Source organism: Clupea harengus, chromosome 17, assembly GCF_900700415.2.
Source record: "Clupea harengus chromosome 17, Ch_v2.0.2, whole genome shotgun sequence".
Lineage (NCBI taxonomy): Eukaryota > Metazoa > Chordata > Actinopteri > Clupeiformes > Clupeidae > Clupea > Clupea harengus.
Window position 1 is genome coordinate 13,597,979 of NC_045168.1, and position 24,379 is coordinate 13,622,357.

General features: G+C 45.9%; 2 protein-coding genes across 2 annotated transcripts in view; both read left to right on the top strand.

The window, feature by feature from the left end:
* Positions 1 to 20,092, top strand: part of LOC105889311 (5'-AMP-activated protein kinase subunit gamma-1) — a 63,972-nt gene extending 43,880 nt beyond the window's left edge. The window contains 10 exon segments of the mRNA XM_031583760.2: positions 2,554 to 2,635; positions 7,534 to 7,592; positions 11,170 to 11,215; positions 11,336 to 11,390; positions 12,042 to 12,168; positions 14,276 to 14,441; positions 14,655 to 14,692; positions 14,894 to 15,040; positions 15,614 to 15,707; positions 18,459 to 20,092. Of these exon segments, the coding sequence (XP_031439620.1) occupies positions 2,554 to 2,635; positions 7,534 to 7,592; positions 11,170 to 11,215; positions 11,336 to 11,390; positions 12,042 to 12,168; positions 14,276 to 14,441; positions 14,655 to 14,692; positions 14,894 to 15,040; positions 15,614 to 15,707; positions 18,459 to 18,493 (849 nt within the window). The 3' untranslated portion in view covers positions 18,494 to 20,092.
* A 1,449-nt stretch (positions 20,093 to 21,541) lies between these two features.
* The window catches only part of LOC105889309, a 10,332-nt gene continuing 7,494 nt past the window's right edge, over positions 21,542 to 24,379 (top strand). The window contains exons 1-3 of the mRNA XM_012815104.3: positions 21,542 to 21,647; positions 22,636 to 22,729; positions 24,359 to 24,379. The exon at positions 24,359 to 24,379 is cut by the window's right edge and continues 141 nt beyond it. Of these exons, the coding sequence (XP_012670558.1) occupies positions 22,636 to 22,729; positions 24,359 to 24,379 (115 nt within the window). The 5' untranslated portion in view covers positions 21,542 to 21,647. The remainder of the gene's footprint in view (positions 21,648 to 22,635; positions 22,730 to 24,358) is intronic.

Sequence of the window (24,379 nt, forward strand, 5' to 3'; positions counted from 1 at the left end):
CAGCGAGTTTAGAACCATTATACCGCTAGAAAATCATTGTTTTGGTGATCGACCTTTCCTGCCTTTTGAAGTAGGACGTGCACGCGCAAATGCCCTGATAAGTTTAGCCTGGTTGAAATTAACCACATGATTTGGATGCGGATCAGCCGTTAACGAACCGATATTTGCTGTTCTCAATCAGCTCGCTAATCTTAACGGGCTAAAAGGCCAATTGATTAACTTAGCTTCAACTCTACGACGAACGGGCCCCTGCACTTCCTGTGCTTATTATAATCAATGACTGTTTATTGTTTGTGCATGTGTAGGTACCAGTACATTCTTACACCCACCGCACTTAATCTAAACCCAGTTGTTGGTGGTGTTGTTAAGTGTGTGTGTGTGTGTGTGTGTGTGTGTGTGTGTGTGTGTCGTTAAGTGTGTGTGTGTCGTTAAGTGTGTGTGTGCCCTATTTTTGCTTTGTGCTTGCCCTTTCCCATCAGTGACACTTTCAACTAGAATGTCGTTCGACTACTTAATATTCTTGGTTCTTATCATCAAAGGCATGCCTGGAAGACACAGCTGTGTGTGTATGTGGTTGTGGTGTGTGGATGTGCTAGAGAGGGTGAGTGTGTGTGTGTGTGTGTGTGTGTGTGTGTGTGTGTGTGTGTGTGTGTGTGTGTGTGTGTGTGTGTGTGTGTGTGTGTGTGTGTGTATGTGCTTGCATGTCATTAACAAGCACAGAACACAGCTAAACTAAAGCCAGCACCACACCAGAACACAGCTAAACTAAAGCGTGATCAGCAGCACTGTCGTCATAACTGGCCAAAGGAAAGCCTATGCAGGAGACTTCCTCCAAACGGATCTTCTCATTGATCCCCGACGCCCCTACTGTGAGCTAGTTTTACTGTAGGGCTGTGGCTCTCTCTGTATCGATCGTGGGCTTTTCTCTTGTCTGGTGCACCAAGGAAGGTAGCCTAGGCTGTCTTGCATCAGACGATGGAGAGAGAGAGAGAGAGAGAGAAAAGAGAGAAAAAAGAGAAAAAAGAGCGAGTGTTCGAGTGAGAGAGATGGATTGCTTGTTTTTTTTTTTTCCTGCGATGTCTGTAAATATTTGATGAGTCTGAGATGAGCCGTATTATTCGCCTGACTCTCCCCACCCTAGCCCACCCTCTCCTTCACTGTTTGATGGTGACTGGGGGGCAGATTATATATCAGTGGCAGCATTCAGCAGAAGGCCTGATCTGGGATCTTTTCCGTCTTTTCATTGTGATGCTGTTTTCATAATTAGTGCAGACATGAAAACTGATCCCAGGTCATTGGCATGGAGGCAGCCCCTAATCTCAGGCAAGCAAGGAAGAGAGAATGGAACCTCGTCCCACCGCAATTAGTTTGCATACAAGTGTTTGTGTGTCGTGTGGGTGTGTGGGTGCGTGTCTGTGTGGGTGCGTGTCTGTGTGGGTGCGTGTCTGTGTGTGTCTGTGTGTGTCTGTGTGTGTGTGTGTGTGTGTGTCTCTGTGTGTCTGTGTGTGTGGGTGCGTGTCTGTGTGTGTGTGTGTGGGTGTGGGTGCACATAGAGGGGCTCATTATTCTGGTTCATGGGATAATTAAACTGTCATATATTCAGAGCCAGGTCTCAACACAGCTCTCCGGTTGTAAAAGACAAAAAGATGGAGTCATGAATTTTTGAAGCCGCCGCCGCTGTGAGATGCATTACCGTCCACTAGCTGCGCGAGCGAAATAAAGTGCTACCTGTGTGGTTCTGGCTCGTTGGTTTCTCGCCACGTTTCAACAGTATGTAAAATATACTTGCTGAAATGGCTGACTGGTTCTCCCTACACACCCATTAGTGACAAGAGACGTCTGGTTCAGTGCCTTCCGAAGCTCCTTGACAATGTCTCCTTGATAATGTCTCCTAGGTGAAAATATCTCATCATGAAGCGTTTTATTCAACACTGCATGCCACACACACACACACACTCTCTCTCTCTCTCTCACACACACACACACACACACACACACACACACACACACACACACACACAATATACATATTGAATCATGATCATGCTGTTCCTGTATTTATGTGGCTTTACAGACCCTAATTGTGTCCCTGTTTTATGGTGTGTGTGTGTGTGTGTGTGTGTGTGTGTGTGTGTGTGTGTGTGTGTGTGTGTGTGTGTGTGTGTGTGTGTGTGTGTGTGTGTGTGTGTGTGTGTGTGTGTGCGCGTGTGTGTGTGAACACACCTGAGCTACAAGAGGATGATGCTTGCTGTGGTGCACTCTTGTTTAATGGCTTTATAGCTTCTTGTTGTTCAGTTTAGTGTTCAGCTGACCTAAATTCAAATCAATTTTCCAGTCCAGTGCCTGGACCCCTTTAGAGCAAGCACAATGGCAACACTTATAGCATTATAGACCTGTGGCCCTTATAAAAAACATTATTACACAGCTGCATTACAAGAGAGAGAGAGAGAGAGAGAAAGAAAGGAAACAAACAAACAAACAAACAAACAGCCATCTCCTTTGGAACCTGAGTCTTTTCATTGTCTCATCATGACCTCTGGGTTCCTCCTGCAGGTGAAAAAGGCGTTCTTTGCTCTGGTGGCCAATGGCGTCCGCGCCGCCCCTCTGTGGGAGACCAAGAAGCAAAGCTTTGTGGGTAAGTGGTGTCTCCGACCTGTCTTACTCATCCCACCGTAACCATGGTTATGCTGACCAATTTTGTGGTTTAATTCAAACAGGGCACCTCGACCCCGGTGTGATTGGGAAGGAAGGATTTGTGTGTGTGTGTGTGTGTGTTAGGGATGGGCATTCGATTAAATTGTCTTAATCGATCGTCGGGAGAATTAACGATCGATTTTCGATTAATCATTAATATTTTTATATTAAAATTCACTATTTATAGGCTATATTAAAATGCAGTGAAAATAGAAAAAAACACAGCGTGTTTCCTCATTGAGATCTTTTGTTACAAGATGAACAACTCTTGTGGCAGTTAAACTTACAAGATGGACAACTCTTGTGGCAGTTAAACGGGATCCGTTCAATGGTTACACTTGAAAATATGCGCTGCTGTACTCCTAAGCAGCGGAGCCGACAGCTAGAAGCCGGTGCTCATAAACACAACTTTTTTTTTCTCTCTAACTAATTAATTTCACATTTTGAAATTCATTCATCTAGATTTATCGTGATTAAAAGTTTGTTTTCTTCTCGAGACTAAATCTTCAGACAGACGAGTAATCACTTCAGACAGCGTGTATTTTAGACACTGTTGTTTAATTGTATTTTTTTCATGCTCTCTCGCTGTCATACAAGGAATATATGCGAGACACAATGGTGCCCCTCGACGGTAAATCGTAAGAATTGTCCCCTGAAGCAATTCGAATCACCTCAGTCAGCCCACCGTCTTCAACTATGTTGATGGGACGACAGTCACCGGCAACCAAAACTGTTACAGCGTTGGTAACCTTTTCACGGACTGGTCTAGTTAATTTCCTAGAGAAGTCGTGGAGTGTGGGTTGGCGACCATCTAACCTGGGACTGCTTTCTGTCGGGTGCTTTGCATTAAGGTGATAACTTAAAGACGAGCTGCTTCTGTAATAGCTACATTCAGCTTGACAAATGCTACATACAACTTTAGTTTTGTCGATTGTTCTGTCATTTTGCCTCTTAAACAGAAACTTTCCGCCCAACAATCCCTCAGCTCTCTCCATCTTCAACTACCGTCTCGGTCTCTTCTATCTAAATTGACTGCAGACACGCGGCAGTTTCGTGCCATGGGTCAACGCGCACCGGAAGTAAACAAAGTTGCGTTAACTGCGTTCAAATATTTTATTGCATTAATCTCGGCCACAATAATCTCATAGAATAACGTGTTAACTTTGACAGCCCTAAAATAAATAAATTACACGCACACAACGCAACAGAACATGCATTAGTTTTAATCGATGAAAAAATTATTTCATCGAGGAAATTCTTAATGATCAATTAATCGATCGTCGATTAATTATGCCCATCCCTAGTGTGTGTGTGTATGAGAGAAAGAGAGAGAGAGAGAGAGACTGTGGGGTGGGGTGGGGGGACACACCGTCCACTCAGGCACTCAGGAGGCTTTAGATGGGGTGCTTCAAAGCCGGCTAGCCTCTCAGAGCCAGTCCTCATCCAGCAGCAGCTTTGTGGTGAAGCTAATTGACTGCTAGCTGTTGCCATTACAGCTCTCAGGTCCTCTGGCATTAAATCTACAGATGCTGGGAATAACACCTCAAGATGCGGTGCCACACTGTTCATTAGGATGCTCCCTGATTTAGACTGGCTCTTAACATTGGCTGGCTGTGGCGATCCTACTGTGAGGATGAGGAGGGGAAAGTTATGCTCATCAATCACCTCTGGAGTGTTAGAGAGGGAGGAAGATAATGCTCAGATACACATACACACACACACATATAGTACACACAGCACAGATGGTGTCCATTACCGTGATAAGGTAGCTGGAAATAGAAACAACTTTCTCCTGGTTGGCTGTTTGCTTGCCAAAAGTGTGTGTGTGTGTGTGTGTGTGTCTCTCTCTCTCTGTCTGTCTGTGTGTGTTTGTGTGTGTGTGTGAGAATCCCAGGAGGCAGTTTGTTTTGAGAAAGATCCAGAGAACCAAGATGTGTGTGTGTGTGTGTGTGTGTGTGTGTGTGTACAGGTGTGTGCACTGGAGCTTTTGTGCTAGAGACAGTGTGGTAAACAGAAGAAGATGGAACAACAGCTGCTGCCTCTTGTAAGAGAGAATAGACTTTGTTTATGTCCGATAGACAGAGATGAGGTAACCTTGGAGGGTTAGAATGGATGAGCTCAAAGTAGGTGATGCTTTATGAGATACTCCTCATCTCTCTCTCACACACACACACACACACACACACACACACACGCACACGCACTGTTAAGTCAGTTGTATCTTTCGCTCATACCCTGCAAACTGTTTACCCAACTAGTCAGTGTTCTCACCCTCTCCCCTGCTGCCGTGGCCAATCCCGAACTGTGAAGTGTACAGCACCGTTGTAAAGCGCTGACTCATGGTTTCTAAAGTGCAGCCTGGTGTGAAGCACAGTGGCGGCCAGAAAACTGCTGAGTCACAGGCTGCTGCAGCAACGGCTTTATTTCTATGCCGGCGCACCTCGGGGGTGAGAGGGGGGGGGGGGGGGGGGGGGGGGCTCCTCTGCGACACAGATCAATGGTATCGATCTGTTGACCTCTCTCTGCCATTCATCCCTCAGTGGCACAGGAGTCATTTCTGCCAGGGAGGGGGAGGAGTGGGGGGAAGGAGGAGCAGGAGCTGCTATGGGACCCAGGGTTTGGACACCAGCCATAAGGGGGCAGCTACAGAGCTGGAGCTGCACTGCGCAACAGTCATGATTGTGTGTGTGTGTGTGTGTGTTTGTGATAGTATCTATGCCTTAAAATTACAGAGAGACGGCATGATGTGGGGCGATTGTGTGTGAACAAGAGAAGGATTGTGTGAAAATGTGTGTGTGTGTAGATGTGTTTGTGACACTAGGGAGGTTTCCATTAACCTGCTTAACTAAAAAACGAGTAATTGAAAATATTGCAAAAAGTTGGTTATATGAGGTAGTTTTTCAGATGTGTCCACAAGCAGTATTTGGATACTGCATATGCATATGAGTGAGTCACATGACATGACTTTCATGTGATCGGATAAGGATACAGAATTATTCTTGCTGTCATTTCTTCAACTCGATCCTACTGTAAGTCTAGATAGCAACAACAAAATGCAAATATTTACGGACAGTGACTTTCTGATGCGCGGCCGTTGCCAAGAATAAGGGGTTTGCCTTTCAATAATTATTCTATCACATGCCCTTGTCACCTTTGGTTAATCATTACCAGGGCTTATGCGGGATGCAATCAACATTAAAGTGCCAAGATCCAATGGATAACATCACTTAGTGGAAACAGACCACTCATAATTGTGTTGTGTTGTGTTTATTTTGCACAAAACTGTAATGGAAACCTGCCTACTGTCAATGGAAATTAGAGGGGATGGCATGAGTTATAGAGAGAGAGAGTGTGTGTGTGTGTGTGTGTGTGTGTGTGTGTGTGTGTGTGTTCTGTGCTCTGGCTGAGATTTTAATTAAAGAATGTCAGCAGCAGTCTCATCCCCTAATTCCAAGCAGCTCAGTCATCGCTGTTGGCTTCATCAGTCACACCACCGCAGCACACACACACACACACACACACACACACACACACACACACACGTCTGCACAGTCAATCATTCTTTCATACACAAGCTGAAGGACACACACACTTTCCTGAAATCTCTCTCTCTCTCACACACACACACACACACAGACACACAGTCATCTGTTTGCACCTAGTTCTCCTCCCTCTCTCCTTCCTTCCTCCTGTTGTCTCTCTCAGTGCTCTGCCTGCCCAAAGTGCTGAGCTCATGGTTAGATTACGACTCATCACTTTCCGTGTATTGCTCTTTCTCTCTCTCCCTCCATTCCTTATCTGGGCCTGCGTCTTGGGAATGAGATATAAATACTCTGCTCCTCTACTTAACTGAGAGGGAGGGAGAGATAAGGGAGAGGAAGATGGAGAGAGAGAGAGAAAGGGAGAGGAAGAGAGAGAGATAGGAAGAGAGAGAGAGAGATAGGAAGATGGAGAGAGAGTGAGAGAGAAGGGAGAGGAAGATGGAGAGATGCAGAGAGGGAGAGTGTTCATCTTCACATTCTCTGAACAGCGATCTGCGACTGTCAGTTCTGTAATCTCCTCGGGAACAACACACTGTACTGGAGGATTGTTGGGCGCTCTATGAGGCTCTTTCTCTCGACTGCACTAACTAACTCAGACCAAGTAGGTCACACACACACACACACACACACACACACACACACACACACACACACACAGAAGCCCGCCGGCCCCGTGGATTCCACAAGAGTGACAGTCAGATAGCTGGTGTTCATTGTTTGGTCTCTGTCTCTCTTTCTTTCTTTCTTTCTTTCTCTCTCTCTCTCTCTCTCTCTCTCTCAAGTATGTGTCTTGCTTAGGCAGTCCATACTGAGTCTAATCTGAGGCACAGTCTCTCTCTGTGTCCTGACTGTGCTGTTGTCTGCTTATGGCTGATCAAGAAGTGTGTGTGTGTGTGTGTGTGTGTGTGTGTGTGTGTGTTGTGTGTGTGTGTTGGCTTCTCTCACACGTACGTCCACAAACCGATTCACACGTACACCATACCATGACAAGAAAACATCGACAGTCACACATACTTCTCTCTGTCCTCTTGGAGCTCAAAGCTTGGTTTAATGGTGAAGTTATCTATAGCAGCTGAGAGAGAAAGGGAGAGAAAACAGCCGCAGCTACTTTGAAAGGCCTCAGCTCTCTCTCTCTCTCTCTCTCTCTCTCTCTCTCTCTCTCTCTCTCTCTCTCTCTCTCTCTCTCTCTCTCTCTTTTTAATCATAGATGTTGTCCATTGTGTTGGTGGGTGATCCCCACAGACACTGACTCATGTTTCTGCTAACAGTTTGTCCTGTCTCTCTCCTCTCCACACAGGAATGCTAACCATCACAGACTTCATCAACATACTACACAGATACTACAAGTCGCCCATGGTATGTCACCTTCCATGGCTTTCTTTCCTGTGTCAAGTCTGTCTGTGTAAAACACATAATATCCCATATTACTTTGGGAAAGACCTTCAGATCACCTTCAGATAAGACCTTTATTACTTTTTTCCCCCTCATAGATTACGTTCATTTTGTAATTTCTAAAATAGACAGATGCTGTGCATTCCCTTGTCCCCTCACAAAGCACTGCCTGATGGAACCGTTGAAGAGAGTAGATCTGAGCGCATGTCTTCCATTAAGAAATGAACAACTTCCACATTTTCATTTACATGTTAACCATTTTCAATAAAACACTAGCCCCCTCTAGTGGATTAATCAAGTAGCGCAAATGGCTGTATGATCCCTTTCACCAACAACAACAACAACCACCACCCAGTCACATGTCGTAGCATAACTTTGCCATTTACTGTCGCATTTCCCACTTGTGCTCACACCCTCCCGTATAACAATAACGCTAGTTTATGTCTGAAAGCTGAACAGGAAGCTCTCATGTGGTAAAGGAGTGGTCCATTTCAGAGAACCCCAGACAGAGGAACTGAACACCCAGTAAATAAAGCCGACGGCTGATGCAGTCCGCGATTCTGGCTAAAGGTTGTTGATATTTGAGTTCAAATGGCTACCCCTCCATACGTGCTCCAGAGTAGCTGGGTCTGACCCACTATGTTTATTTCCCATTTACATTTAGAGCGCTGGGACTGTGAATGAACACTGGAGTTTTTTTGAGCATCCAAACTGAATGAAGAGCTAGAGCAAATCGATGAATTTGACGTAAATCATATTGCGTTAGAATTACAGATCTCGCCTTTAAAATGTCATGCAGGCACAGGGACTGCAGTGAGAACTAGAACTTTAACCCTGCTGAATCTAACAAACTGATTTTACCTCAAAGACTAAAGTACGGTTGAGCACTTTTAAATCATCAAGAAAGAGGTGTACACATGCGTGGGTCTAAAGAACTGTCAGTTGTGTGTAGGAGTTGTATCAGAATTATGGAGTGTTGCCAGATGATGGAGTCATCATCTTGAGACCCAGTTCCTTGCACGGATGTTAAAAGCAGCTCCTCCAAGTCATCGGGTGGCAGAGCTGCAATTACAGAGGAAATGATGGATGGTTCCCATTATGTAATCAATAGCAGGGTTGTCCTCGGCTGCCTAATGTCTGAATTGAATTTGTCATGAAGCGCGTTGACTGGCGGAACCTGAGCTGAGGCGGGTCTTGGCCACCACAGTTGTTTGTTCACGGGCGTTAGCAGCCTAACGAACAGCAGCTGACAGATTGCGCCACACTCCACATGCGTGATTCTCTTTTACACGCAAGCGAATCACTGTCGCCTGCATCGTCCAGATCTCATCCACTCCCATCAGCACTGACATGCACGGAGGGAGGGAGAGAGGGAGAGAGAGAGAGATGGAGGGAGAGAGAGGTGGATGTTAAGAGAGATGGATTGGGAGAGCGCAGAGCCGCAGTCAGATCAAGGCGGCGTCCTCATCCATGCACGTATGAAACCGGGGCTGCCGTTACAGGGCTCTACAGGGACGGGAAGTGACTTCCCAGGATGCAGTGCGGCATCCTGTGGAAAGATCTGCATATTCACAAGCGCCATATGTGTGTTCAGGCACGTGTGTGTCTGTGTGCATTATTCTCAGTAGAATGCCAATCCATAAACACCTGCATTCTTAATGGTTGTGTCCTTTCCCAGTGCAGAGGGGTTCATTTCATTAAAATGTGCCACCCATCTATATAAGCACTCCACCCCTCGGGATCTTACCACTGCCGCTTTGCATCTGTTCTTCTTTTCCTCTTCGTCTCTATCCCCACTCACTGCCCCCTCTCCCCTCTCCTCCCTCTCCTCTCCTCTCCTCTCCTCCCCCCTCCCCTCCTCTCCTCTCCTCTCCCCCTATCCTCCCCTCTCCTCCCCTCTCCTCCCCCTCCCTCCTCTCCTCTCCTCTCCCCCTCTCCTCTCCTCTCCCCTCTCCTCCCCTATCCTCCTCTCTCCTCTCCTCTCCTCCCCCCTCCCCTCCTCTCCTCTCCTCTCCCCCTCTCCTCCCCTCTCCTCTCCTCTCCTCTCCTCTCCTCTCCTCTCCTCTCCTCTCCTTCACCTCTGCTCCAGCTGCTACCCAACAAATCCAACTAATATCTGCTGTCCATCAGGAGCCAGAGGCCACCTTCTCTCCCTTACTCTATCTCCATGTCTCTCTCCATCTCTCTTTCTTTCTCTCTCAATCTCTCTCTCTCCATCTCTCATTCTATCTCTCTATCTCTTTCTCTCTCTTTCCATCTGTCTCTCTCTCTCTCCCCGTCTCCTACTATTTTGGGTGGTGTGTTTTTAGCCCAGTGCTTGCGTCACTGTCTAACGAGGCAGGAGCCTGTTCAGAGAGTCCCACAAGGAAACATGAAGCTCTGCTCTTCAAGCTTCTGTGTGTGTGTGTGTGCGTGTGCGTGTGCGTGTGCGTGCCCGTGCCCGTGCCCGTGCCAGAGGCCTTTGGTTATATTTGCCATTGCAGAAGAAGACAAAAACAGCTAGGGCCCTCATCCTGTGATGTGTGAACTGAGGGGTGAACTGATCGTATCAGTTTTGTTCTCATAGTGGTGTTGATTAGAATTGATTAGAATGTTTTGTAGTGGTGGTAGTATGTTGGCATGGGGAGAATGAGTTTGAAATGTAACCCTTAACGATCTCCCCCACAGTCAGACCATCAATACCTAATCAGTTTGGCATTACCCATTGTTGATGAGGTATTTCTGGTGTGCAATGGAAAATTTCCCTTCACCGAAAGTTACTTATTGTCATAATGTAAATATGGCCTACATTATATAGTACCCATGTAGCCTCCACTTTCCCCTTTCATAACAAGCAATTGGAAAATGGTAAAAAAAAATCTGTCATATCTATGATGTATATAGTCCAGACATTGAAACTGCAGTGAAAGGTGTAGATATGTAATGTTGCTGGTAAGATGTCAATATGACTCTTTACTGTGTATTAACAGCTTCAGTCACGCTTACCTCACACGTGAAAAATAGGCTCCACGCTGAAATTCTAGATAACTGGTGGCTTCAGCGCTGCTCAAACTCCCCCCCTCGAGGGTTGCGTCTCCCGCAAGCAGTGTGCATGCTCTAACCTGTTAACACGAAATGAAACTCAACGGGTAACACAGCCGCAACGCAACTGCAACGCAATGTGAAATTGGCCTAACTGTTGGTACAGTACGAGCTTTTAGCGCTCCTCCCCTGTTGTGTTCTGTCAGTACGTCTACACCTCGGCAGGCCTCATGAGTTGGCTCTGACAACAGAAACGTCCTCAGGTTACTCAAAGTGCCCTTGTGGCATCGCATAGGTGATAAAAGCTTTCCATATATTGGAAACTTGGCCACTGTTGTCATTCAGCGCACTATACACTCTTCGTGGCCCCACCTTGTTAATAGATTAGGCCTGTGTGTGTGTGTGTGTGTGTGTGTGTGTGTGTGTGTGTGTGTGTGTGTGTGTGTGTGTGTGTGTGTGTGTGTGTAGTTGAGACGGCATAACCATCTATTTTTGCTCTTCTCTCTTTGTCATCTTTCAGGTACAAATCTACGAGCTGGAGGAACATAAGATCGAGACGTGGAGAGGTAAGGAGCATCAGTGAACTGCGATGACTGCTTGAACTTTTATTGTCATCCGATGATCCTTTTTAGGGTCTTTTGACTCTGTGATGCTTACATCCCTGCTGTCTTCATTCTCTTCCCCAGAGCTCTATCTACAAGAAACATTTAAGCCTTTAGTGAACATATATCCAGATGCAAGGTAAAAATGTAACCTTTGTTTTCTTTAAGATGGTGGAACAGTTGTTTAGCTTCGTTGTGAAGCATGAGGAGGGTGTAGTGTATTTAAAAAAAAATAAAATGTAAACCCTGTGTCGTGTGCATCTGACATCTCACAACGTCATGGTGTGAGTTATGCTCTGCCGCCTCGCTACTAGTTTTATGTGCGCAGCCTCTAGATTTCCCCAGGGTGACTGTAAACCATTTTATCCCCTCACCCTGATGAGTTCACCCCACTCTCCGCCTCCCAGACCGAGCCAGCCTCCATTTTCAGCGCCCTGAATAATTCATGCAGTCACCTTCACAGAAATCTCCTCAGGACTTCAGCTCTTTTCTCCTCAGCTACCTCAGGGTTCCATACAGCTACCAGCTAGTCATTTGTCTTTGTGTGGGTCTGTAGTGTTTACTCTGGGGTTGTTTTGTTTTGTTTTGTTTTGTTTTGATGATAATGCAGAGACGTGGCTTTGGCTCTTAAACAGCGGGCGGTCCACAGCCCTCGCTCTGTGATGCTGCAGACAGTGCCTCACTGATGTAGGCTGGGGAATCATGCTTGGGCAGGAATGTCATGTTCTTCAACTTATATATCTGTGTGTCTGTGTGTCTGTGTGTCTGTGCGTGTGTGTGTGTTCTGCAGCATATTTGATGCTGTGTATTCGCTGATCAAAAACAAGATCCACCGGCTGCCCGTGATTGACCCGGTCAGTGGGAACGCACTTTATATCCTCACCCACAAGAGGATCCTCAAGTTTCTCCAGCTCTTTGTGAGTCCCTCGCCCTCTGCACTGATCTGGTCCCAGCTCTTACACATCCTGTAATGCCAGCACTTCTACAGCCTACACCATGTTTCAACATTAGGTCAAAACCCGTCTTTGTCCAGTCGGGTGGTATGCCATATTTCCTCATTTAGCCTAACCCTCATTTATTTACTTGCAAAATGAACTAGGCACTAGGCCTACCATTCCATTACAAACTCCCTTCTGTTTCACTTCTACTTGGATGGCTGGACTCCATATGAGATATTTAATATTATATTATTGTTATATAGTATTTCTTTAAGTCTACCTTATCTCTAGCACTCACACCAGCAGATGTTTTGGAAAACAATGCTCTAGTGTGTGTGGTAGTTAATTTATGTGAAGCATCCACTGGTTTCTAAAACACTCTCAACCAAACTAGTGTAGCTGAAGTTAAGGCCCTTTCTTTAGTTGTAAGCCTGTGGGATATTTTAGCACGCCAAAATGCTACCACCAGTGCCATTCCATCTGCGTAATCTTTCATACAAACAAGCGCTGAGCCGGTGCTGCCATCTGCTGGACTGATGAGGAACTGCATAGTGGTGATTGGAATGGGTTTTCTGCCTGCCTTGGCTGTTCCCCTGATTCATTGATTAATACATGTTTAAGTACGGAGCGGTTTGTGTGCCATTGCTGAATCATGACTGCAGAAAACAGCTTTTTTCCCTTTCTCTCTTCTTTTCTGTTATCCTGTGACAAATATTGTGTGCTGTTGTGAGGCAGACACGCAGGATGTCCTCATTATGCTGCACGTTAGCATGTTAGTCACGACAGACCTTGACTGATCGCTCTCCTTGGGTGATCCCTCCACTTAAAGAAAATCAGTGAAAGGAGTGCGTAAAGATATACTGATGAAAAGAGACTCATAAAAAGATACTAGATGATTGGGGGGGGCTGCTGCGGTGTGACGAGGGAACAGTTGAAATGGAAGAGGGAAAGAGGCAGAGGAAAAAGAGGACACAGACAGACAGACAGACAGACAGACAGACAGACAGACAGACAGACAGACAGACAGACAGACAGACAGACAGACAGACAGACAGACAGACAGACAGACGTCCCTGCGTGACTCTGAGGGAAGGATTAGAGTAATCCATCTGACTGCTGCGCCCTGTTCAGTCCCATGGCTCTCTCTCTCTCTCTCTCTCTCTCTCTCTCTCTCTCCCTCTCCAGTCTCTCATTACACAGCAGTCTAGTGGCCAGCACAGTCACTAGACAGAGAGCTGTGTGTATGTGTGTGTTGGGGATGTGTCTGTCCTGCCCAGAGAAGAGACCTTGGGCCTTGGACACATGTCCTAATGCCATCTTTATGCCAACCCAGTGGAATCTCAGAGGCACATGTCCTAATGCCATCTTTATGCCAACCCAGTGGAATCTCAGAGGGGGGAAATAGCATGGCAACCCTCCTAATTGACACTAGATCCCAGGGATATTGTGTCCTTGTCTCTTTCTGGCTCTGGGTGCAACACACACACACACACACACACACTATGAGCCCCACAGACAGGCCTGATTATGTCTGTTGCCTGTGGTAACATCACACATATCCTTTTGTAGTGCTGCCCTCTCTAAGAGGAGAAACAGGCCAAAGCTATTCTGTTTGACTCTCAGCTCTGGTAAACAACATTTCCACAAGCATCTGGCATGACCGGATCGATGTCTGATTAACATTCAGATAGTTGACTCTTCTTTTCTTAATTAGAAGCAACAGTAAATTGTAATGCTCTGCCAAGCTGTGTTTAACATTGTGGATGAGACTGCAGTGAGTCTAAGGGCAGCATCACGCTGAAATTGACACTTAATTGTTTACCTGAAACCATGAATCTGTGGTGTGGCTTTTGGCGCCATCTTGTGGTCACAAAAGATGGCAAAATATTATTCCTTAGAAATAGGGTGTAATCTCAGTCACTGTCCCCTACTTGACATGATGTTTATATATGGTTATTCATGCTTGTTGGATTTGCTTATTAGTCTGCAGGAAGGTCAATGTAAAGTCGGTTTAATGAAACGGGGTGTAGATATATCAGCGAGGGTATTGTGTGTTAATTGAGTGGTGTTCTCCTTGCCCTTGCAGGTGTGTGAGATGCCAAAGCCGGCCTTCATGAAGCAGACCCTGGGGGAGTTGGGCATCGGCACCTACAGCGACATCGCCTTCATCCACCCCGACACGCCCATCATCAAAGCCCTCAGCCTCTTCGTGGAGCGCCGCGTCTCCGCCCTGCCCGTCGTCGACGAGTCAGGTGGGCAGTGCCAGTCCCAGGCTGGTTATGCCTTATGAGGGGAGTCAGGTGGGCAGTGCCAGTCCCAGGCTGGTTATGCCTTATGAGGGGAGTCAGGTGGGCAGTGCCAGTCCCAGGCTGGTTATGCCTTATGAGGGGAGTGGAGGGTTGAGTGACGTGTTTGATGTTGTTTCTCATGCCTCTCATTTGTCTCCCCCCCCCCCCCCCCAACAGGAAAAGTGGTTGATATTTATTCCAAGTTTGATGTCATAGTAAGTACTAATTTTTTTTGCTGGACTTTTAGTATATTTTAGTATATTAATGTGTACAATAATATATTTAGTAGTAAATAACATTTATTTTACTGTGGTTGTGCATATATGGGTGTGTTGTGACAAGTCCTGCTGCATTAACTGTGTGTGTGTGTGTGTGTGTGTGCGTGTGTGTGTGTGTGTGCGTGTGCGTGCATGCAGAACCTTGCTGCTGAGAAGACCTATAACAACTTGGACATCAGTGTGACTCAGGCCCTGAGACATCGCTCACAGTATTTTGAGGGGGTGATGAAGTGCAACCTTATGGAGACTCTGGAGACCATCGTGGATCGGATAGTCAAAGCCGAGGTTAGGAATGAAACACACACACACACACACACTCTTACAGACACAAACACAGACACATACATACACATACATACAAACACAGACCATTACTGGATAGTCAAAGCTGAGGTGAGGAATGAAACACACACACACACACACACACACACTCTTACAGACACAAACACAAACAGAGACACATACAGTACATACACATACATACACATACATACAAACACAGACCATCACTGGATAGTCAAAGCTGAGGTGAGGAATGAAACACACACACACACACACACACACACACACACACACACACACACACACAGACCATCACTGGCTGGATAGTCAAAGCTGAGGTGAGGATGACCAATAGTCAGTCTGTCTTCTATGCTCTCTTTCTGTTGCCCTCTGATCCAACTGAAACACGTCTCTTAATGAAGGATCAGCTGTTGAGGACGCACACATAGACATGCACACGCTTGAGCTCTAATAGGGTCATGACCTTCATCTCTTTCTCCATGGACACACTGCACCTGCACTTTTATATTTGTCTTCTGTCCACCTCTCATCTCTGTGTCCTTGTCCGTCCTCCAGGTGCACAGGCTGGTGGTGGTGGATGAGAACGCCAGTATCGCGGGCATCGTGTCCCTGTCGGACATCCTGCAGGCTCTGGTTTTGACCCCTGCAGGTATAAACGCCCAGCTCTCTTAACCCCTCTCTCTCCCCACCCTGGACCGCCAGCACAACCCCCTTCCCCCCACCACCACCCACCACCAACACCACCACCACCACCCTACAGAGGCAGCTCAGGTAGGCCGCGGCCTCCCTCCCTCTCTGGGTCTTGCAACCCCCAGCCTGCTGGTGTGTGGTGGGGTGTGTCTGGAGGTGTTGGCTGACTAAAACCACTAGCAAGTGTGGCATCAGGAATAAATGTTTGTGTTGACATGTGTAGTCACGTCGTTTTTAGAAACCTATGTATGTTTGTTTGTGTGTGTGTGTCTATTGTATATTTTTGTGTGGGTGTGTTTCTTTGTTTGTCTCTGTGTCTGTCCTTTCGTGCATGCGTCTGTGTCCATCCGTATTTGTTGCTTTTTTGTTGTTGTTTTGTCTAGCTTGTGTTTTGGGTGTGTTGTGTCCCTGCCCGTGTTAATTACATTTGTTTTCTCTCTGGTGTGATGGCTGTCTCTGTTCTCTGTATGTGTGTGTGTGTGTGTGTGTGTGGCTGTGTTTTGTAGTTGGGAGGTCTGGGGGTGTACAAGCAGTAAGGATGATTAATTGATGTTAGCAGGCACTCCCCCTGTTCATGCTGACACTCACCAGCCACTTCATGTCCACCACCTCCCTCCTTTCTCTCCCTCTCCCTCGTCCCCCATCTCTGAGTCCTTCTCCCTGCTTTCTCTCCCTCTCTTTCTCTCTGACTCCTGTCTGTCTCTTCTGTCTCTCCTCTCTGACTCCTGTCTGTCTCTCTCTCTGTCTCTCCTCTCTGACTCCTGTCTGTCTCTTCTGTCTCTCCTCTCTGACTCCTGTCTGTCTCTCTCTCTGTCTCTCCTCTCTGTCTCCTGTGTGTCTCTCCTCTCTGACTCATGTCTCTCCTCTCGGACTCCTGTCTGTCTCTCCTCTCTGACTCCTGTCTCTCCTCTCTGACTCCTGTCTGTCTCTCTCTCTGTCTCCTGTGTGTCTCTCCTCTCTGACTCCTGTCTCTCTCTGTGACTCCTGTCTGTCTCTCTCTCTGTCTCCTGTGTGTCTCTCCTCTCTGACTCCTGTCTCTCCTCTCTGTCTCCTGTGTGTCTCTCCTCTCTGACTCCTGTCTGTCTCTCTCTGACTCCTGTGTGTCTCTTCTGTCTCTCTCTCTGACTTCTGTGTGTCTTTCCTCTGTGACTCCTGTCTGTCTCTCCTCTCTGACTCCTGTCTCTCTCTGTGACTCCTGTCTGTCTGTCTCTCTCTCTGACTCCTGTCTGTCTCTCCTCTCTGACTCCTGTCTCCCTCTGTGACTCCTGTCTGTCTCTCCTCTCTGACTCCTGTCTGTCTCTCCTCTCTGACTCCTGTCTCCCTCTGTGACTCCTGTCTGTCTCTCTCTCTGACTCCTGTCTGTCTCTCCTCTCTGACTCCTGTCTGTCTCTCCTCTCTGACTCCTGTCTGTCTTTCCTCTCTGACTCCTGTCTATCTCTATCTGACTCCTGTGTGTCTCTCCTCTCTGCTTCCTGCCTGTCTCTTACAGATCAGTCTGTAGTCATCACTCAGGTGTGTGTCTGTAGTCTGTGTGTCTGTGGTCATCACTCAGGTGTGTGTCTGTAGTCATCACTCAGGTGTGTGTCTGTAGTCTGTGTGTCTGTAGTCATCACTCAGGTGTGTGTCTGTGGTCATCACTCAGGTGTGTGTCTGTAGTCTGTGTGTCTGTAGTCATCACTCAGGTGTGTGTCTGTAGTCATCACTCAGGTGTGTGTCTGTGGTCATCACTCAGGTGTGTGTCTGTAGTCATCACTCAGGTGTGTGTCTGTAGTCATCACTCAGGTGTGTGTCTGTAGTCATCACTCAGGTGTGTGTGTGTCTGTAGTCATCACTCAGGTGTGTGTCTGTAGTCATCACTCAGGTGTGTGTCTGTAGTCATCACTCAGGTGTGTGTGTGGTCATCACTCAGGTGTGTGTCTGTGGTCATTACTCAGGTGTGTGTGTGGTCATCACTCAGGTGTGTGTGTGTGTGGGCAGTCTGCGGTGGGAGCAGCTTGTTCTTAATCTCCTCTTGAGATCCCCTTTCGTCCATAAAGTTAAAGAGGTTTTGTTTTGAGCTGTAAACTAAATGTACTGTGCTGAAGCGCATCAGTGCTGGTGCTCATATTGACTAAATGACCATTTTGGGGCTCAGAGCTGGGGGAGAACTTGCACTTTAAAGTCTTGTCCTACCTGAGCCGTAGTTCTAATTGGCCGTATCTCTAATTAGTGAGATGGCTTTCTCTCCCACGCTTCTCACGCTTCTCACGCTCTGCCTGGTCCCCCTGTGAAGACGCTGCATAATGGCTGTCTGCCTAGATCTGCGTGTGCCTCAGAGAGAGAAAGCAAAGAATTGGGGGCGGGGGGGGGGGGGGGGGGGGGGGGACCAGTGGTTTCTGGGTACAAAGCCAGAGTTCACTCAAGGGATGCTTGAGAGTGACAGTCACATACCTGACTACGAATACACACTGCTCTGGGTCGTCACGGTGACCTTTGGGTTGTGTGTGTTCTCTCGGGTCAGAAGCGTAAGGGGAGCGATGCAGAGAGGTGTGTGTTTGGCACGTCCCCTTTGGTTTGTTTGTGGGATCTTGGTTATAGTAGAGATTTGACTGTATTGATGTGCTTGTGGATGCGTGTGTGTCTGTGTGAGTTACTGAATGTCTTCAATCTCTGTGTGTGTGTGTGTGTGTGTGTGTGTGTGTGTGTGTGTGTGTGTGTGTGTGTGTTGCAGGGCTGGAGAAGCGTAAAGAGACTGTGGTGGAGTAAGGATCATGCCGCTGCCACCTGTTGAGTTGCACCAGCTGCCGGAGCTGGAGTGGGCACAGCCCTCCCCTACAGCCGGGGTGGCACAGCGGGCATGGGTGTGGGAGGGGGCCAGGGGTGGGGGGCGGTTGGAGGCATGGAGCGGAGCGCCGGACAGGGCAGCAGCTGGTTGGTCCGGTGGGGTGGGGTGGGGGTCATCAGGTGGACCACCAAAGATTGCTTTTCAATGACGAGGAGGGCTACAGGATCAGTTTTACCTCTCTGCTTACCATGTCCCTCTTTTCTCTCTCTCTCTTTCTCTCTCTCTCTCTCTCTCTCTCTCTCTCTCTCTCTCTCTCTCTCTCTTCCCCATTCTGCCTGTTTTACAGAGATTATATGCCATCATAACTCTGTGTCTTGCGTGTGTGAGACGCAGAGCATTCGGCTGTTTCTGTCTGTGATGTACACTCAGAAGAGGACAAGAGAGTTTGAAACATATCTTTATCTGACATGGATAGGTTCTGTCTTTACAGTGGACGGGTGGCGTCGCCGTGGAGCACCACGCTCGTCCACTCCCCCCTCCTGCCTAGGCTGTGCGTCGGCAGAACCTTCGGATTGACGCTTTATTTTGCATCGATTGAGGAAACAAGCATTCTCTTCTTTTCCGAATATTATCAGACCACCCTTTAACCTGTAATGATGTTATACCCTCAGTCCACCTCTGGGATTGAAACCTACTACCCCCTTCCTACCCCGCTATGACATGAAAGCTTAGGGCGGAGCCTATTCGTAAGTCTGTCATTTGTGCCTTTTGCTGCCCCTCTGTCGTCGTCGTCGTCGCTGTGGTGACGTGAGCGAGAGTGCACAAATGAGAGTGTTGAAAATGTACTCAAAGTGACATGAATGTGAGCATATCTACATAACAAAAAATGAACCAAAACATAATCCAGCAATGGATTGGTTGTCATTATATTTTGTTGCTTTATATGAGGTTTTTTTGTTTCCTTCAGTTTTCTATAAGGACTTGAGTTTTGGTCTGTGTTTATTTTTGTTTTGGATTACTGATGCTGTAAAGGTTAGAATCGGAGCTTTATTTATTTATATTTAACAGAGATCCTTTCTTTTTTTTGAATGAGTAATAATTTAGATACAGTAGGAAAAACAATATTATGCCTGTTGCCCCTATGCATTACTGTGGTGTGACGACGATCACGTTGCTCAATGCAGTTGAAAATTACAGCTGCTCCCTACAGACCTGCATTTTTTGTTTTGTTTGTTTGTTTGTTTGTTTGTTTTGTTTTGTCCTGCCGCCAGAGGCATGCAAGTCGTCTGTACTGCTCCTTACCTTATCAATCGTACTGTACATATAAGAGCTCCTCCTGAGAGAAAAAAAGAAAGATCTATAAGTGCCAGACAAAAAGGTCTATTTTTCTGTGTATTGTTAAATCATGTTTGTAATATTTCAGATTTTTGTTTGTGTCATTTTTACGGTGGGTGCGTGATGTGTATGCACCCCGATGAGGGTTCCCATAGTGGAACACAACTGGCATGGGAACAGTTTGTGAACAACGGTTATGTTCTGTACATTTCTTTTGGAAGGAGAAAATAAATTCTACTACTGAATGCCTTGTCTCTCTTTTTTTTTCAATTCTTACTTTGTATATTATTGGGTCCCATTCATTAATTTGTGTTTTCAGTACATGCTTACAGAAACGGGGACAATTATCCTATTTTCGATTCATTTTGAATGTCAGTATCAAAAAAAAGCTGCACACACAGAAGGGACAGCTGGAGGACCATGAGGAGCAGTTCACTGACTGACAAAAAGTCTATTAAATAAGCAATGTGGATTGTACCTTTAAACCACTCTCCATACTTGTATTAAATTAGCATTGTGGATTTTACCTTTGTACAACTCTCTCTACGTGTCTTACTAGCAGGTACAGAGTTCAGGCCCATTCAGATGTACTGTACTATACATTTCAAGGCTCTAATCTTATAGCAAAAACCTGGGCTGAGATAAAGTCGTGCATTCGTAATCTGTCGTGAGATGGGCAGAGTGGCATGTCGGGGCGGGGAAGAAACGGAGCAAGGATATTACATAGGTAAACTTGTTTATGCTGTGGATGAATTCAGTATGGATTTTCAGTATGAGTTATATCGCATAAACTCTCTTATGTGGTCATTATATACATTGCATATACACTTTAAATGGATCATTATCACATATACACTCTTATGTGATCACTATATGTCTTTATATCACATCGTATGTCCAGGGTATTCTTTATCCCGTACAAGGTAAAAGTTGCGTTTCAACGAATGACTGCCATCTAGTGTTGGTAACTGGAATGCATTCAGACAGCACTGAAAGTTGTCACTGGCAACTGACAGAGGACGCAAGTTTACGAGCGCTATGACGGAACCCCTGCGGCTTCAACATGAACTGATTACCGAAACTCAATCGGTATGACCCCAGGGAACTGAAAACCGACCGATGACATCAAATGCATATCCTCTCGCCGTGAGAGCAATCATTAGGACAGCTGTATGATACATTTATCTCCATTCAAAATGAATCAGATTTGAGACCTATACATCAGAATACAGTTATTTTATGTATGTATGTTTTATTATGTATGTATTTATTTATGTAGTCACACAATGACAGATTGTTAGACCTTATGGGCATCTGTGATCACAACACACAGCGCATTTAACCCGAATCTAGATTCATGTCGAAACAAGTCTGCAAACAGGTTCGGGTCATCAGGAGTGTCACTTCCTTATATTGAGGAAATGCCGAAAGGGCTTTACGTCTCCATTTCCACCTATTGTGTTGTGAAATGTTTATAAATAGAATAGCTTAATGGTGTAATTGTACAGAAATTCCTCATCCATATTACCATTGAAATCCAATTTCTGTCTGATGTGACAGCTTGCACGTACTATGCACATCTATGGCCATCATCAGGGAGATACCCCCCTGCTAGATTCATACAAGAGCGGGAGCGGATTGGTTCCTGGAATCTTCTGATTGGTCCATTCTACTGATAGCGAGGACACCTGACTTAACATTTTTACGCGCATACATAAATGATCCATGCCGTACCCATCCGCAGGCACGTAGGCAACTAGTTGAGAACGAGAACTGACAATTTTACAGTAACTTGACAAGGTAGGCTAAATGCCTTGAAATTGGTATTTTAATGAGTGTGTTAGAAGATATTCTACTAACCCTGTCATCCAAAAATAGTATAATTAAGAAAACAATGCAGGCTTGAGACGTCTCCTGCTGTAACCTGAAATAACCTTGCGAGGATGATGCGTGTATGTTAACCCAGATAAAATAAAGTCTGCATGGCTAATATTGCGTTAAATGTTAGCCTAGACTTTCAGTAATTATTTTATAGACTGCATGTAAATGACTAATAGCCTTTTTTTGTGTAAATTAGTGATCTTTCAGAATAGTCTGTCTTGTTTCTGTAGAGCTTGTTTCTTGAATTTTATTTAAAGTCGACCAATTCAACCGTGATATTTTAAATGGTTCTACTGTAGTATTTAAAACGAAGGATAGGATGTAATGGTTATTGGTTTCGTTTTATTTGTCTTGCGTCCTCTTGTTGATCTCTGCATCAGAGCAGCCAGCTAAATCCTTGCTACGCCCCATCGGAGTCATAATTTTAGCAAGCATAGCTGGGTCTGTAAGCTACGTGACTGACCACACAGCAGCAACATTTCTTTGCGTGTTTGACCTTCAGCCGGTGTGCAAACAGTCCGGTAGTTTTCTTCAGTAATTAATTCATTATGAGGGGTGTTGAGTCTGACAGTGTTCCACCAACTTATTTTGTTAGTGTCTGCTGCTGGCCTTCACATTCTACGCAGTTACTGATGAAAGGCTTGGGAGAGGCAGCGGATTTACCCAGATTGATGTTGCCTTACAGACAACTTGAGATAAAAGTGTTTTATTTTTTTTATTTTTTTGGGGTGAGGGTATTACTTCTCAGTTTGGAGCTTTTGAGTCTTTATTGAGTAGTTCATATCAGACCTAATCAGAGGCTTCTCACATACATTTGATTTACAAATATGGGTGGTGACCAAGGACAAAGTGTGTATGTGCTATCATTCGGACTACTGGGGGATAAACTGCTGAATAACTGTTGCAGATGCTGACATCTCGAGCACTGATCCGGGGGTTGCAGTCCGGTCTCTGGAGAGGTGTGTCCAGCACCAGTGCCCTACAGGCAGGCCATGGCAAAGGTAATGATGCCCATATGTTTTAAAGTAACACTATGCAACAATTTGACACTTTTTGAGGTATGGTTTTATAGGCAGATGGTTTTGGTACCATCCTCAAATTAATTTTGATAGCACATAGTCATGTGAAGGACAGATAAACACCTGTGTCTTTCCCACTAGCCATCCAGGATATGCCCTATGTAGTTCTGTGTTCCGGGCTGGAACACTCTGCAAAAATGGAAGAAAAGCTTTCACAGCATGACATTGCCAGCTATACTGCCAAAAGACCCCAGTTAGTGTGTTGGCAAGCTTCTATCAGTGTCAACTGGGCTGTTAGTGGTGTTTGCAAGGTTTTTTCATACCTTTTAGGTAGTTGGCTTGCTAGATTTGGAAAAGAACTCCTTATTGCTGCTTTAAATGGTACACATACTAGGCTATGGCACTGGAAACATTGAGGCATCCACCAGTGCACACATCATAGTACTTGGCACTAGAGAGCACTGTAGAGTGAAAGTGGTCCCTAAATATAAATGTTGTCCTCCGCTTGTGTGTGTGTGGTGTGTGTGTTTGTGAGTGTGTGAGTGTGTGTGTGTGTGGTGTGTGTGTGTGTGTGTGTGTGTGAGTGTGTGTGTGGTGTGTGTGTGGTGTGTATGTGTGTGTGTGAGAAAGAGAACGAGAGAGAGAGGAGAGAGAGAGAGAGAGAGGAGAGAGAGAGAGCGAGAGAGAGAGAGAGAGAGAGTGGAGTCTTGCTGGCTTGTTTCCCTGCTAATTGAATGGAATCTACAAGGCTTTCAAAATAAGAAATGAATTAGTGGCTGGATATTTTATGATGTAGGACATTATTGTGCCAAGTGCAGTAGCCCTCAAGGACACAGACAGTATGGTAATTAGACAGACAGACAGACAGACAGACAGACAGACAGACAGACAGACAGACAGACAGACAGACAGACAGACAGACAGACAGACAGTATGGTAATCAGACAGACAGACAGACAGACAGACAGACTTCATCAAAGTGTATCCATACTGCTGTGGTCAGCACAGGTGGGGCCTGCAGCCACTACAGCACTTTTAAATGAAAAGTTATACAGTATACATAGTGCATACCTTCTACCTTACCTAATAAACAACTAAAGAATAGGACTGCAGACTACAGTATGCTACAGCAAGATACAAGTTGGCATTGGTGTTATTACATGCTGTGTAATAGACATACTTAAATTGGCATACATTCTGTACACACATACAGACATACATACATTCATTCATATGTGCATACATATATACAGAAAGACACTTAATGAATGTTTGTGTGTGTGTGTGTGTGTGTGTGTGTGTGTGTGTGCATACATATATACGTAAAGACACTTCATGAATGTGTGTGTGTGTGTGTGTGTGTGTGTGGGGGTGTGTGTGTGTGTGTGTGTGTGTGTGTGTGTGTGTGTGTGTGTGTGTGTGTGTGTGCATACATATATACGGAAAGACACTTCATGAATGTGTGTGTGTGTGTGTAGTGTGTGTGTGTGTGTGTGTGTGTGTGTGCAAACATATATACGGAAAGAGACACGTACACAGGCAGATAACTAAGATTTTGGCGCAGCCTTAAGGTGCTAACCGTACTCTTGGCCGTGTTGTTTTGTTTCCCAGCTGTGGACATGATGGACTGCA